This window comes from Lygodium microphyllum, chromosome 28 (genome assembly GCF_053477565.2).
Source record: "Lygodium microphyllum isolate KBCC chromosome 28, Lygodium_microphyllum_v1.1.10, whole genome shotgun sequence".
In the NCBI taxonomy this organism is placed as follows: Eukaryota; Viridiplantae; Streptophyta; class Polypodiopsida; order Schizaeales; family Lygodiaceae; genus Lygodium; species Lygodium microphyllum.
The window spans coordinates 16475328-16492357 of record NC_141162.1 but is presented as its reverse complement, the minus strand read 5'-3'; the positions used below and the strand labels follow the sequence as shown (position 1 = coordinate 16492357).

Sequence of the window (17030 nt, the reverse complement as noted above, 5' to 3'; positions counted from 1 at the left end):
AAGCTTTGCTACTACATTCAGACCGGTTAGTGAGGCTGGCCACCTCTCCGATCATGGAGGACATACTGCATTTGGAGAGTCTGGCGATCCATCTTCATCATTTCAGCCAGGTCCAATGTCAGGTTCGTACAACCCTTTTGAGTTGAATGAATCAAAACCCTTGCATGTTTTATCTTTTGAGATGCAGGATCTGGATGGCTTTGCGTACGTGAACTTTAATAGACAAGGCTCACGAAGCAAATGGAATTCATCTACATCTATAGCTTCTGTTTCATTTGAGCATGTAACACGCACTTCTCACTTCCCTCCCATCCCACCCTCTTCTACCTCTACATCCGCTTCACACACACTAGGGGTTGGATCTTCCATCTCCGCTCCTAGCACCTTGTCCTTCTCTATCCCATTCTCTACCTCTTTGCACCATAGTACTTCATTAGGGGGAATGCCACCCTTTAAGACAATGCCTCTCACCTTTCAGCAAATGAGCACACCCATAGCACCTGGGACGGCTGTGATGGGCATCTCCCTCACTACCCCCAGATTTACCTCTCATATGACCACTCAAATGCAAGGGATTCCATCCTCGGCTTATGGTACATCATCCCACTTACCTTGGGTTACATCTATGCACGGATTTCCATCTTCTGCTCCACATGTTCCCATCCCACCTCCACCATGGGCTACTCATGTGCTACCATGTCTGTAAAGATGGTGATAGGATCGAAATGCAACTGAGAGTGCAGTAGACAGTGTGAGAGTGAGAGAGACAGAGTGAAGCACGACACCCAATCCAATTGACTGAAAGAGTGTAACCTGAAAGTTCAAAGTACAACCCTTAAACCTTAGGGTTGTAGGGGGTGTTCACACCCGGCACACGGTAAGTGCCCATAAGTGTGTAACATAAGCACATAAGCACATACGAAAATAAGACTAAGTCTGGGGGAAAAAACCTCTCCTACCGAGAGTAAAAAGTGCCCCAGTGTCCTACTGATCACCGACACTCCCATATGAGCGTAGGCATAAGTGAGGCGTGAGTCAAATACCCAACAAACCCCCCTGGAGTGAAGAGTAATCAAGAGTACAAGGATCATCCGCCACCAAAGGATATCAAATTTAAAGCATCGCGAAATGCTTCAAATTTGTCACGAGGAAGAGCTTTGGTGAAGATGTCTGCCACATTACTGGTGGTAGGATAATAGACAAGGCTGATATCACCTGCATGTAGCCTCTCTCTGACAAAGTGATAATGGATCTCAATGTGTTTCGTGCGGGCATGAAACACTGGGTTCCATGCCACTGCAATGGCACTCTGACTGTCAGTGAACAAAGGAGTAGGCTCCGTAACAGATACATCCAGATCAGCTAGCAAGCGTCTAAGCCATACGCATTCAACTGTCGTAGTGAAAGCTGCCTTGTATTCAGCTTCACATGACGATGTGGCAACAGTGGATTGTTTCTTGCTAAGCCAAGAAATGCAAGAAGAGCCAAGAAAGAAACAATTGCCACTAGTGGAGTGACGTGTATCATAATCACCAGCCCAATCAGAATCATTGTAAGCATGTAACTGCAGTGGTCCCCCCTTGGCATAAAGCAACCCAAGAGATAGAGTATCCTGCAAGTAACGAAAAACACGCTTGACAGCTTGCCAATGTGACATACATGGATGATGCATATACCTGCTCAAAGCTGAAACTGCAAACTGTATGTCCGGCCTAGTGTTGCATAGGTAGATAAGACATCCAACTGCAGGAGCATATGTATGTATATCAAACAAATCACTATCATCATGTAATGACAGTTTCAGTCCAGGTTTCATGGGGATATAAACTGGCTTGCAATCCTGTAAGCCAAACTTCTCAAGAAGCTGCCCAATATATAGGCAGTTGAAACACAGCCTTTCTTTTTTGGCCTTATCAAAGTCTTTGACTTAACTTTGGCCTTACATATTGTTTCTTTTCCAAGGGTTGTTTCTTACCCTTAAGCAATGGCATTTTACTTTTAGATTTGCCTACAAATTTTGAGGCTTCAAATTCCCTAGTCTTAGGCTCCGTATCCATGAGACTAGTGAGTGCACCTGGACGGGTATTATCTTCATTGATTAATGCAAATTTAATTGCCTCTTCAAGCGTCTTAGGAGAACTCCTTTTAACTTCCTTTTTACAAGCCTTAACTAGTCCCCTTATGAAGCCTCTTGTCTTTTGAAATTCATCTATTCCTTCCAATTTAAGGATTATCTGACGATACTCCTCGAGATATGTCAGCAAAGGTCTTCCCTTTTGTCTGACAAAATCCCAATCTTCCCAATTTCTTTCCATTTCATTTTCAAGAAGGAATTCTTTCAAAAAGAGTGATTCAAATTGAGCCCAAGATTCAGGTATTTTATTTGCCTCCTTTAAAGTTCTCCACCATTTATATGCTTTCAGCCCCAAGGTTAGACTGGCCTCCAACGCTTGGAGATGTGGTGGAGTATTCTTTAATTTGTGCAAATCTTTCCATTTTTGGAGAAAATTAAAGACAGTATCTTTATTTCTGTCTTTTTCCTCCCCATGAAACTGAGGGGGTTTCATATCTTTTAACACTAGGTTATCCCTCAGGTTTTGATGGGGTTCCCTAGAGTCTCGCATAGTCACATCTAGATCTTTCGATGAAGATGGAATATCTGAGGTCTCTACCTTACCTTTATCCTTTTCTAATAATAAGGCTAATTGGGATTTTATTTCAATGAGTGCTTGAGTTTGTAACTCCATTTGAACCCCCTTTGCTTACACACGAGCAGTTAGATCATCAAATTGCTCTCGTGTAGCAAAATTTTTTTCCCATTATTCTTTTTGTATTTCCGTTTCATGGGGATCCACCATAGGGTGGTCCCCAGAACTAGAGCCTTTGGTTACCCCCTCTTTCTCTTTCCCCTCCATTAATACACTCGAATTTAAAAAGCAAATATAAGAAATTTGCGTACAAAGAAAAGGTACTTCCCTGATTACAGAGGGGCACAAAGAACAGTGAAGCTTTTCTCAAATCTGCACTAATTGTGTGCAGATTACGCGAGAATAAAGCCTGTCAGGCAAGAACGTTGGGTAAGGATGTGATTAAACACCCCCCCCTCCCCCCCGGCCAGGTCACGTGGAAACTATCTGTGACCACGTTGTAACTGAAAACAGGATTTTGCCGACTTGCACTGTCTCAATGGACTTTGCCCGACTTGCACTGTCTCACCGTACTCGCTAAGTACATGGGCTTTACCCGTGACGCCAACACGGAAGTGATCTCTCAGGCGACACCAACACGGAAGTGATCAAGTGGACTCTGCCCGCGCAGGTTCAAATCCTGCCGTCCATGCCAACCCTGCAAGCCGTTGCCAGCACGGAAGCGTCAGATGCTTCCACACGCCAATACAAAAGCATCTGAAGACGGGACCCGTTCACGCCAACACAGAAATTTCGAAACGGGTGAAGATGGGGACAAAACCCCTTTCGACAGGACATGGCCCGACAGCTCTGATACTAGTATTAGATAACTCTGAGTAAGTAAATCGTTTTATCAGATCTGTCTTTTGCTAATGAACAGCTCTATTCCGAGCAAACAAGCTCGAGAGACCTTTCTCTCTCCTCTCGACCACGCTTAGGAAGTTCTTCCAGTGCCACCCCCTCGTGACCCATCTACCAGCTATCATTACCTGGTGAGTTCTACTATTTTAGTATTACTCACTTACTTCCTAAGCTCCCCTTAACCCCGTACGGGCGCCCAAAGTCCCCTGGATGGTCATCCCTCGCACTTGTCTCCCCATATGTTACATTTATTAATGTAACACCTCCCTACTCCCGTCTTCTTGGTCACTTTTACTCAATCGGTCGCATCCCATAAAATTTAACTCTCACTTAAAACAAAAAAAAAGTTCAATATGGTTCCATCCGCTTTTGTGGGGCTTGGTAGGCTACTAGGTAGCCGATGTATACCCTTTGTCCGGTGCCATATCCTCTCTGGGGTGACTACTTGGACTCCCTTCGTAAGATAACCATCGACTATGTAGTCTTGGTAGGCTACTGGGCAACCGACGTGTATCCTTTGTCCAATGCCCTGGCTGCCTTGGGATGGAACACCTTGGGATAAGTAAAGAGGAGCGGTTCGAGAGAGTTTCAGTGGTCCCCCAAAAACCCTAATTCTTAGGGATATCTTTCAATATCTATAAATAGACAGACTGCCCCCATTCAGCCTCATTCTATCTGTGCAAGTTTCATACCCTTGAGTGCAGATTTAAGCCATCAATCCACACACACGTAGTTGTATAGCCCCAGAGACTGTTGCCACACCTTCTGCTACTGCATTTGCTCCTCCAGTGTGTAGGCAACAACTCGTAGTGCATCTCCATCATCAAGCGACAGCTTCCGCTATCAAGCGACAGCTTCTCCACAACAGGCGACAGCTGCTAACCCTCTTCATCATCTATCTAGCTTGCGTTTAATGCTTCATGTCTTCCTGAAACATGCATTTGCTGCATCCTCTCCATCCTACACTCCGACTGGTGGTCACAAATTTGGGATCCATCTCCAATGGACGTCATTCTCTAACAAGCTCCTCTGCCCTTGAGTATCTAAATACTCTTACATTCATTTACAGTATTCATTCACTTCAAGTTGCGTTCTTCTTTTTCTTCTTCTATTTGTGTTTGAGTTTCTGTGCTTGAGTTTTGAGTTTTGCGTTTAGTATTTGAGTTTTGCTTTCTATGTCTGTGTCTGTCTCTTTATGTTTCTGTCATGATCTTACACTCTATGTTTCCTCGGTGCAAACCCTAGCAGTTTTCTTCATACGTGGGTATGTAAATATATAAATACCTACAACAATACATACCCAAATTTCATGCAAAACTTGAGTCTTCATGTCATATTATTATCTCAAGCTCAACCTTCGACTCTAGCTCTAACTTACCTATCATGCACGACCACGTGTGGCCCTCACTCTACTAGCTCTAGCCCTCCTCTGTGCATGAGTCTCATATGCCGATGCCGATAGCTCCTCATAGAGCATGGAGTAGACATCTCGCTCCTCCTATGGTATCTCTAGAATGTCCTGCACCTTCTCTATATCAATCTTATCAACATTCACCTATAAAGGTGAACAAGACAAAGATATTAGAGAAGATTCAACATGTTCAATGTTCATACATATCACAATTTACAATCTAACTTCCAAGCAATGTCAAGTGTCAAGGTTAAAAAGTTAATTATAAAAAATACTATTCATTACCAATTTACCTATGAAGGCTCAGGAAACAGAGCGGTGCTCTCAAGAAGCTAGAGATTGCAATGGCAATATACTAAATACTACAACTGGATAGTTGTGAGCTTGTTGCTCTGGCCAATGTGCTCTAGTTCCTCTTAGCATGCCCTGAACTACAATCTTGCAAGAGGATATAAATGGCAATGCATTTCTATTTAAATTTAAGAGATTGAGGTTAGATAATTAGCAATTGCTAATAGACAATCCCCAAAATCAACATTTAAGTGGACAATAGACTATAGAACTTGTAACCTATTACCTAGGTTGCATAATGCATTAGATTATCAAGATTCAAAACATAAAAGTCACTAGTCACATACCAAAGTAGGAGCACAATTGTTGTATTCCTCCCACCAAGAGACAAGCTAAAGTTGTATCTCTCGAAGCCTAGCTGTTACATTAACTTATTTCTCTTGAAGTAAAAACTTGTTGCAAATCAAGGCCTTGCTAATTTAATCCACGTACTCATATAGAACGGCCAAAGTACTCCCCTTCATATCAATGATATACAATATAGTGTAAATAGAAGTGAGACTTTTCACCAATGCCTCTGCCTCAACCCACTAACTGTCATTTAAAATATTGCAACTAAAAGCAAGAGACTTTTGAAACTCTCTCTCACTCCATGTGAGTCACTCCTAGCATGCAATGTTCCGAATCAAATTTGAACGGAGCTGTATCAACTTCTTCCATACAATAAACATATAAGCAAATCTTGTCACGGACGGCTTAAATAGCTCAAGTGTACTATCAGTTCGAAACATGCTTGTGACGGATCGTCTTTTCTTCACAAATCTTACTATGCTTGTTGTTGCCTTGAAAATGTCATCCACCCAAGATATTTATCCAACATCTTCAACAAGCAAGTCAAGGCAATGGAATGCACATGGAGTCTATACTATGCTAGGAAACTCCTCCTCAAGCACATGTCTCATAGACACACAATTGCTTCATTATCTGTCACCGCTTGCACCACATTTTGGACTCCTATATCCACGATGAATTGTCGCATGTCCTCCCAATTTGAAAACGCACGCCAAGTGGTCTTTCACGTGCTTATTACACTCCATAATTTCTCCAATCCACATATCTTGAATCACCTTTTCTATGATCCACCGCAGCCCTCATATCCCTTGATTCGCATAGTTAGTTGGAGTTTCAGAAACGGCGAAACGAAAACGGTGGAAAAACGGTAGAAACGGAGTTTCATCTCCATGAAGAAACGACAAAACGGGGAAACAGGAATACAAGCAAATATGTAACTCCGATTTAATATATAATATAGATAACAGATGACAATAAGTCACACTTGTCACTTGATCGAGAAATACTTGGCATACACCCGATTGATTATTGACATTGAAATTTGATCCTATCATACTAGGTCGAAGGTCCTAAATCCTAACTTCTATAGCCTGTTACCTATAGCCTGCACCAATTTCTAAAATCGAAAGATATATCAGGATTCATACAATATACTTAAACTTTGAATTGGCAAGTGCCAAGCACACTCCAAAGATATTCATAGATCACACTTTAAAGATTAGATCATTACAATTTACATGTAACATGATAATAGATAAACATGAATCACAAAAACACCTGGACGCTGGATCATATTCATGAATCATGAAAAAAAAATACACCTGGAGGCCCTGTTGTTGCAGAAGCTACATCTACTCCCCTTTTCCCTATAATTGATGCACTTTGATTGCCTAACCGACTGAGCTTCCACGCTTAAAGAGAAGCCTTCATGTCTGTGGGTACATTTGGGCACTGGCCTATGTCTTTATTTGCCACATGTGCAAGATGATCTTTGATCCTTGTGACTGCCCCTCCTCTTTCAATGCCACAATAATTACATCTCCATCGCTTGGAACCACCACCGCCTCTATACTCGGTGAGAATCGTCACATGATCCCATACAACATCCTTCACCATGATGAGTGCAGGGCCCACGCTATAGCGTGAGATGGTCACAGCTTCACGAATCAGAATCACGATTCACAGGCTACAACCTACAACCACACAGAAATTTGAGATAGAAGATTCGAGATGAGAAAGAGAGAGAGAACGTGTGTGTGTGTGTGTGTGTGTGTGTGTGTGTGTGTGTACATGGTTCTGGAGTCCTCAGTCGACAAAAGTGCAGGTCCGACAGAGTGGAGAGAAGAAACGTAGGCAGGTGAAAAGTCGACTGGAATGTGGCAGTCTGGGGGTGCTCACGTTCGAGCCAAAGTTTTGCCCCAAATCACAGTCTGCAAAAACGTCATTTCTTGTGCATTTCCGTTTCTAGAAACGCTATAGCGTTTCTAAAATGCCAGAAACAACGTTTCATGTAACTATGGACGTTGGTAGGTAAAAATAAGTGATTGGGATATGATGCTACATGGAGTCAAGTGGGATACCACATACAAATATCATTTTTTTGTCTTTCTAACACTTACCCGTTGCGGGAGTCGGGTTGATAAATGAAAATCCCAAGTGGTATCATGCATGTTCGACACGTGATTGTGATATTTCAATTTTGAGATACGCGCCTCAAGCAAGAAGAGAAGGAAATGTGTTCTCACTTCTAATTTTGAGTCCCCAAGTGGAATTGTACGTGGCAAGGGGCATGTTTGCCATCTAGTAACTAAGGGGAAGCAAGGGGCAGCTTGGAAAAATAGAAAAAATAAGTAAAAACGTAAGGAGTTTTTAGAAGAAAAAAGAAAGAGAGGGGAAGAGGGGTCGACACAATACAATCAAAGAGAGAGAGAGAGAAAAAAAAAAAATTGCAGCCTGAAGAGAAGGGAGAAATCTGAAGTCAGAAGAAGAAGAACCAATTCTTAGAAGAAAGAGGCTGTGAAGTTCAAGTTATCAAAGTCGTGAAGCATGATCGAAGGGCTGTTGAAGTCAATGGACTGATGTGAGTTCTCATTTTTCAGACGATGGTAATAAGAGTCTTCTTTTTGTCTTGTTTTCTTCTACTGCTACGTGGGACAGAGAATATGCAGATCTGTTCTGAGAGACAGCAGACGGTTGTTCTTTGTCGTGTTGAGAGTGACATTTGTTAGTTGCTTGCATGAGGCTTCCCGCCAGCACAAAAGAATGAAAGTAAAGGATCTCTACTTCTGAAACTGGGTATGTGGCAGAGAATATGTATTATGGACAGATGTTGAATGCATGGACTTGAGTTAGTGGAAATCCGGAAGGATTTGCAGCCAAGAAAATGATCAATCAGAGTTTATAAAGTTCGAAGCTCCCCGCAACTCTTCATCAATGCAAGATATGCTGAGATGTATCTGCTGGTATGCTGTAATGACAATCTGAAATCAAAGAAAGTGTCTTTCCAATTGCAACTTGGTGCTTTTGGAGCAAAGAAATTGTGTTTTACTGTATAGAGCATGCAGAAATTTACGACTGCAGGCTGTGCAAAGCTGTTTCAGGACAGTAGATCAAAGAATTCGGCTTTGAGTTGTTCTGGAGAGTTATAGATTGGAAAGAGAGCTACAACTTTTCTTTTTGAAGCTCGGCGATCTGAGATCTGGTTAGAAAGTTATGAACTATTCTGTGTAGTGCTCTATGAGGCAATTTCTGTGCTCTATGAGGAAACAGGTAAATTCAGCAACATCTACGTCACCAACTTGGTTTCCCATGAAAGTCATCATGATTTTCCATTGTTATATCAGTGTAAACTTTGTTTTGATGCAGTAATGGAATGTCTACAAAAGTGAAATGCTTATAGCCATTGAATTGGCATGAAAATTTACCGTATAAAGTTTTTGGTTACCTATGTATTTGGATTGTATTTATGTGTACTCTAAGAAAAGAACAACAAAAAGGATCTACAACTGGTTTTACACTGATTGAAGCAACCATGCTTTGTGAGGCAGTTTGCTGCGTGGGGTTGCTATCCCGAAAAAATAGGATTTGTGTGAGTCTGAAAGCTCGTGTTGTCAGAGTCTCAGCCATGGTTGTTTCAATGTCAGATTCCCTCTAAAAATGATAAAATCTGAGCTTGAAGGTTTAAGATGCTTAAGTATTGAGTTGAAGTCTTAGTGAGGAGTGAGTGATAAAAAATATTTTATCATGTGTTCAGTGGTGCTATCTCGTGGGATTTGTTGAGGTGAGATCCTCAGTCACACCATGATTAGGTAATGGAAAATTGGAATTTGGAAAGAGAATAAGTAATAAGAACTTAAAAGAAGATTGAAAAAAGAAGAGGACGACGACGACGACGACGATGACGACGACTGCTGCTGCTGCTGCTACTTGTAAAAAGAATCAAGAAGAAGAAGGATGGAAGAGACGTGGATGGAAGAAGAAGAAGGAAAGAAGAGCCTTGGAAGAAGAAGAACTTAGAAAGAGGAAAGAAGAACAAGAAGAAAAGAAGTGACGAGGAGGAGGAGGAAGATGCACTTTCTACTTCGCTAACTATTAAATTGGGATATTGTTTTTTGGAAGGATTCTTCAGCTTAAAATAGATAGCACAATGGCAAGGGAGAGCAAGCTGCAAGAGGTAGAGAATTGGAGTGCAGGAGTCTGAAGGCGAAAATGCAAAATGAGGCCCGTAACCCATTTTTCCTCTACATAACCCACTGCCCATTTCCTACAGGATCCCAAAACGACATTTCCCCATTCCCATTTCAGGCTGAAACCGCCATCTTATTTCTGCAGCTTTGAAACGTTGTTTTCGGATACTATACCCCACATCCCAATTGGGCAAAACCCACTAGGAGAAGCACGGAGATGGCAACCCTCAGCAAGGGCAGTGGCAAGGCCAAACCCACACTTTCTCCGTCAATCATCACAGTCGGCGAGCTACTTAACTCCAAAGGGTTTATCTGACTAGCCTGCAAAGGCCCACATCATCTCCTTAGAGACATCGAATGCAAGTCTCGTTCACATCTGTGAGTTGCCTCCTTATGATATGTTTGCAAAGGCCCACTTGTCACATCTGTGAATTGCCTCCTCATGATGTGTTTGCAAAGGCCCACTCATAAGAACCAACCACTTTAGCACCTATTTGGCTTGTGGACAGTGAAGCTACCCATCACATGACTCCTAGAGCAGACATTTTCATTTTCTGAGCCCTTGCAATCGGGAATGTTCGCATAGGAAACAACTCCTCAGTCAAGATTCAAGCCCAAGGTTGCATCAGTTTTCCCAGATCTGGGTTCTAATCTTGGTTCATTGGATGATGTCTATCATGTCCCCCATCTTGGAGTGAGCTTGTCTATTCAGCAGATTTGCCAGTTGGGGTAACCAATTTTCTTCATAGTGACCATAGTTGAGGTCCTGGACTCTCAGACTGGTTTAGTAATTGCTCGCAGCAAGGCACAACCTAATGGCCTTTATCACATGACACATTTTCTTACCAAGCCGACTGCTGATGATTCAAAGTTCCATCACTTCCAGGCTTTGGCCACTACCCAAGAGCCCACACACTCTAAGCATCTTTGGCATTTTCGCTTACGATATCTTGGCTACGACTCTCTTTATGAGTTGCCACGTCAGGGGATAGTTAAGGGCCCTCCACACCTAACACTATCTCGGGAGGTCTATAAAGCATGTTAGCTAGGTAAGCAACATCATACACCCTTTTCTCAATAGTCTATCACTCGTGCTGCGGAACCCCTTAGGCTCATTCATGTAGATCTTTCTGATCCCACATCTACTGCCGTCTTAAATGGAACACTGTACTTCTTTCCCATAGTGAATGATGGCTCTAGATACATGTGGTTGTACTTCCTAAAGCACAAGTCACATGCTTTCACTTATTTCAGTGCTTGGGTACTACTAGTTCATAACCAAAATGGTCGTCATATGGATACTGCGAGGAGTGATTCTGATGGTGAGTTTACCTCACACGAGTTCTCTGACTTTCTACAGCAGGGCATTGCATGCCAACTCTCCTCTACCAATTTCTTCACATAGAATGGAGTTGAACAGTATAGAAATCGGCCAGTCCTAAATATGGCACACTCTATGTTCTTTGCAACAGAGCTTCCTAAGCGCCTTTGGGTCAAGATTGTTAATACTTCAGTGTAAATCCTCAACCAATGTCCGATTGTAGCAATCCCTAAAAAGACTCTATATGAGGCACTTTTTTGACTCTCGACCTATTATTTCTCACTTCAGAGTTTTTGGTAGTCATGCTTATACGCACACTCCTGACAACAACATAGAAAAGCTCACCCTCGAGCAGATCTCTTGATCTTTGTCAGCTATTCTTCCAAAGCGAAAGCCTATCCTTCGTTCGATCCTCAAATAAACAAGATAATCGTTTTAGGAGAGATGTCGTCTTTGATGAGAGGGACATCGTATAGTCTTCTGCACTAGACTCTTCGTCCTCACCTCCACTCACATCATTTGAGATCGTGCCTACGGAGCCGAGTCTACTGCCCGCTCCTGACCTTTCTATAGATACTTCCGCTCCCAAGCCTCCTCTGCAAGATCCACTACCTCACTGCTGGCACCAACAAACCATACGGGATTTGGAGATCCTTCCACTAGATTCCACTTCAAAGGGCCCTAGAAGATCTACTCAGGTCACCCCTCAAGCTTCATATGCATCACTGCTTATAGCTGATTACATTGCACATTTTAAGCCCAGCAATTGACCGAAGGCTCTCTAGGACGCTCTATAGCGTGAGGCGATGGAGAAGGAACTGGATAGTATTGATCAAAATGGGACTTGAACATTGGTGGATCATCCTCGTCACAAGCCAGACATCAAGATCAAGTGGATTTGTAGGACCAACCCAAAGATTGATGGTACTTTAGACAAATACAAGGCTTACCTTGTAGTGCAAGGTTTCAGGCAAACACACAACATTGATTATGAGAAAACATTCGTACCTAATGCTTGATTGACATCATTTCATCTATTGGTTGTGCTTGTCGCTCACCACGGGTCACTTATGTATCAGATGGACGTCAAAAGTGCCTTTCTAAATGGTTATTTAGAGGAGGAAGTCTATCTAGAGTAGCCTCTCGCCTTTTCTTCCGTTGACCAAACTAACAATGTATGTCACTTGTGGAAAACTCTTTATGGACTGAAGCAAGCATTGAGATCTTGGTAGCACAAGATAAACGATCTCTTACGGACTCATGGATACCATTCAATCCCCTATAATCCAAATCTATTTTTCCACGCATTAATTTAAACTTCATCATATATATATAACTTCTTCGCCCACAAAAAAAAACTTTCTAGCCTCCAAACAAAAACTGTCATGTTTAGCACCAACAAGCCAACCGCCTAGCATACCAACAACAAAGGAAAGGAGACAAGCAGTAAAGCCATTCAATGCAAACAAACCTTCATTTGTAGGTAAACGACTACGAAGATGCTTCAGCAAGGCAGGAGTAGGTCCCATAACCAATGAGCTGCGAAAACAATAAGCTATACTCCAGCTAATCTCAAACACAAAATAAACAAAAGAGAAAAGCATTAAGGCTACAAAGGTACCTTCTCAAAGTCCGCAAAGGATTGCCAGACAACAAGAGCCTTCGTAACGTTGTCATGGTTCCTAACATGCACAAGGATGAAACTTAGGAACAACCAATACGAAGGAAGTGATACATTCAGATGACTTTAATCAAAAAGTAATATCGTGTTAGTAAGGCACCAAGCTCAGCAGGTAGTCCTGCCAAATTGTTGTTGGACAAATCCAACACTGACAATCGTAGCGAACAGGCTTCTACAGGGAATTCTTTTATCTACAAAGCAATCAATTAGATGTCAGCATGAACATAACTTGACCTTTGGGATGACATACAACACCTTAACCCAATAAAGTTTTTTGCCTGATTTGTCTGAAGATCTAACGTTCCCAAATTCTTCAATGAGCTGAGCTCTTTGGGTAAAGAAGAAAGCTGATTATTCCTGAAACATAATCCAACCATCCCCCCACAAAAACAAAAGAAATCAGGAAAAAAAGAAGGCAGAGAAAAAGGTCAGAGATAAGCTTGAGACATTTCAATTACAGGGCACGGATGAAAAAGATCTAGTTACATAAGAATCACATTTCAAGTAAAATATTGAAACACAATAAGAATGCCTCACAAAAAAAGAACCAACTTAGACCTGAGTTCTCACCTACCCAAGTGAAAGTTCAGCCAAGGAGGAGCAACCTGCAATGGATGAGGGAATAGAGCATATTGCTGCCAAAAAATTGTTGAGTTAGCACTGGTAACATTCCTCAAGATTTTAAGTGAATGTTTACAGAAGTTTAGGTTCATATCAGTGATTAATTTGATATGTGTGGCTTTAACTGTGAATATTCAATGTCTTAAAAGAGTTATAAAATCTAAATCATCTTGTCACATTCATTCTCATACAAGTACCTGAATATGACTAGCCAGGAAGTTTTACCTCAGTCTTTAAAAATCCACTTTCAGAAGACAATATCTTCTGACATGTGGATTGGTCAGCATCCAGTGCTTCTATTAAGATATGTGGATTTCGAGATGTTATTTCAATAGCCAATCATTGGCAAGGTCCATGATTTAGCAACCATCATGTTCTACATAGATCAAGAAGGGTCACAGAACAGATCTGGGCATCCCTACTTCATATAAATACCAAAAATCTGGTCCACTTACAGATTTGGGCTCCTAAGGAAATACGAAGTTGGCTAACATTTTGGTATATGGTCCATCATGTCCGAATAAACCTCAAGCAAGCAAACAAGGGGTTTAATTGGCATTGCTCTCACTTTATTGAGGTTTAAAAACGCGCGCGAAAAAGCTCTCCTGCCTGTCACGTCACTGTGCCCCCGCTCACCTGTTCGTCGCGCCCCCGCCCGTCTGATTGTCGTGCCCCGCCCCGCCCCGTCCCGTCTATTTGTCGTGCCCCGCCGGTACAGTGCCATCGCCAGCGACTCCCTCCCTCACCATCGACAGGAACCACTCTCCTCGTCATCACCTGCACCCATCCTTCTCGCCTTTGCCAGGGCCCTTCGCCAGTTCCCTGCGCGCCCCCCACGCCCGCCCTGCCCCCTCCGCCTGCGCCTACCTGCCCCCCCCCCCCCGCACCTGTCCCGCCTGTCTGGCACCCCCCCCCCCCCCCGGGCCTATCTTTTTCCTCCCCCCCAACCCCCCGCATGTTGTCTATCCAGGAGGCCTGGCCCTCTATCAGGCTGCCACACCACCGCCATCGAAAACAGAAACCCCCCCTTCACCATCGACATCCCCCCTTCCCCCTCCAGTTGCTCCTTCCCCCTGCAGCAACTCCCCATCCAGTAGCACAGCAGTGCGATAGGTAGGTTCTCCCAGAAGGGATGCGCAATGGAAACCTATGGTCAGACGCCGGCGCACTCACCGAATACCCCCCAGTCAATTACCTTGCGCGTAGTACTCTTTGAGGAGCAGCTCTTAGCCGTCCAAGCTAAAGAGCTGGAGCTAATGGAAACAGCAATTTATGGTCAGGTAGTAGGACATTCCCCAGCCAAGGCCCAGCTTCGGGACTAGCTTCACTCCACGCTGCGCATCGGCACAGCATAGATCATGGAGGCGGTCCTATTGGGCCAAGGGATCTTCATGGTCTGCCTCAGCTCAGCAGACGCAGCTCGCAAGCTACTCACCAGTTCACCATATGCATCCACAAAGGGGGTCATATACATGGTCCTTTGGTACAGTGGCTTTACTGTGGAGACGTTTGCACTCCACTACAGGTTTCTTCGGCACCTGGTCACCCTTCTTTTCCCCGGCCTGGCAATTGAGTATCGCCAAATGGTGGAAGACTTTGGGCGGCTCTTCGGCACTGTCCTTCCCACATCGTTTGCGGATGCAGTGACAGCTGCAAGGGTCCCAAAGGTACGGGTGGCAGTGAAAGAGGTCAAGAATATCCCACAATTCCTAGAGATTGAGGCAGGCAGGCACTCCTTTAGGCAACAGGTCATTGTGACTGGGCAACCAGGGCAATGCCTGCACTGCCACAGCTTTGGGCATCAGGCAGCAGTTTGTACGCGTTTCGGAGCCAAGGCGGCTCCACCCACAGGTCCACAGGTGGACGCTGACGGTTTTACACGGGTCCAGAGACGATAGAGAGGGAGATGGCAAGGGGGGGTGTAGCCAGCTCCTCAGACCCAACCTCGTCAGCAGGGTGTTGGCAGGCGAGCCGCCCCCTCTCGGCACAGCACTCCACAACCCCCCCCTATCCGCCCCACCCGACAGGAACGCAACCCCCCACATTCTCCACATGCGCCACAGACTGCCTTGCCTGAGTTCCCACAAGCCCCTCACCCATGCCCCCACTCCCCCCCCACTAACCTTGGCCCACAGCCCCCCCTTGCTAGGGCCACCACCCCCCCCACCACACCCACCATGCATCTCCAGCCATCCCACCGTATCTCGATCCTCTTCACCCCCATCACCCCCCCTATCGAGCACCCCCCCTGATCCGCACCCAGGTCAGGTGAGCCCCCCTAGACCCACCCCCCCTCCTCCCACAAGAGGTAATGAGCCACACACACCTACCTCCTCTGCACACCAGCAGTGTCCCCTGTTAGATATGATCAATGCCCCACCCTCATTAGGTGCTACCAATGATCCATGGTGCTCAAAGTTGTAAGGCCCCCATTATGAGGAGAAGCCAAGTGTGAGCCCGGACATTGGTTGAGTCCTGACTTGTATATCAGATGAGGTCTATGTGACCGGATGGCAAAAAGGTGACTGTTGTGGGTCTAATCTTTGGGTTAGACGGAGTGGTTAAGCTGGTAGCAACTCGAGGCGCATTGCATCGAGTTGCGGTGTAAGGGAGTTAAAAGGGGCCCCTATTGTAGGGTCCGGGGGCCGCGGAAGCGGCCCCTGGCTGGGGGGTCCCAGGGGGGCCGCTGGCCCCCCTAGCGGGGGTCCGGGGGCAGCGCCCCCGGCCCGATGGTAAAGGGAATATTCCCTGGAATATTCCCTGGCCGACTAGTGGAGGCTCATATGGTAGGCCGGTCAGCAGCCATCTTACACTTATCTTTCACCCAGTCAGAGTTGTTATTCCAGCTAGCCTTAAGCTCTTCACCTATCTTCTGTCTAGATCGCCATCTAAGCTTCACGCAGTAGAAGCGCACGGGTGGACAGAGCCATCTTTGTATCAGTTGTTTGGAGTTAAAGAATTTACTGATTCTCCTCTTATCTGTTGTGTACTCTCTATCTCTTTCTCAGATTCTGTTCGCTGCGCCGTGTAATATTTTACATGGTATCAGAGCCCAGGGGGCTCTAGAGATCGGAGAGCGTGCAAGAGGCAAAGGCTTCAACAACAAAGAGAAACTATGTCGACTCCGGGAAGCAGTTCTGGCGCATCAGGAAGCGGTGCAGGAGGTGGTGTTGCTGTACCGGCTATTCAAACACTGAGGATTCGTCCACCAACCTTCAGCGAAGGCAAGTTAGATGGTACAAACTACACCTTGTGGAAGTTCAAAATTACAACTATCCTTGATTCTTATGAGCTTCTGGAGACTGTGCTGGGGACTGACGCAGAACCACAGCCTACCCCCGACCCATCAAATCCTAGTGTGATGATTCCTCCGAATGCAGATCTTCTACGAGCTTGGAAACGAAGGAATGCAGATGCATTGTGTGCCTTAGTTACAAGCTGATCTGACAGTGTTTTGACTCTGATTCAGCATACAACCAAAGCGTCAGATGCTTGGAATGTACTAAGGAGTCAGTATGAAACACGAAACCAAACAAGGATTCAAAACTTGGAGAATCAACTAGCAGCGGAGAAGTTTGCTGAAGGAGAGACGGTTGAAGCATTCATCACTCGGATTAAG

General features: G+C 44.5%; 1 protein-coding gene across 1 annotated transcript in view; it reads right to left on the bottom strand.

Annotated features, from left to right (window-relative positions):
• LOC148011201 (plant intracellular Ras-group-related LRR protein 6-like) overlaps positions 1-17030 on the bottom strand; it is a 138068-nt gene that overhangs the window by 52921 nt on the left and 68117 nt on the right. Inside the window, exons 9-13 of the mRNA XM_087670502.1 lie at positions 13365-13425; positions 13069-13147; positions 12891-12981; positions 12731-12791; positions 12581-12648 (exon numbers count right to left, since the gene is read on the bottom strand). Of these exons, the coding sequence (XP_087526628.1) occupies positions 12581-12648; positions 12731-12791; positions 12891-12981; positions 13069-13147; positions 13365-13425 (360 nt within the window). The remainder of the gene's footprint in view (positions 1-12580; positions 12649-12730; positions 12792-12890; positions 12982-13068; positions 13148-13364; positions 13426-17030) is intronic.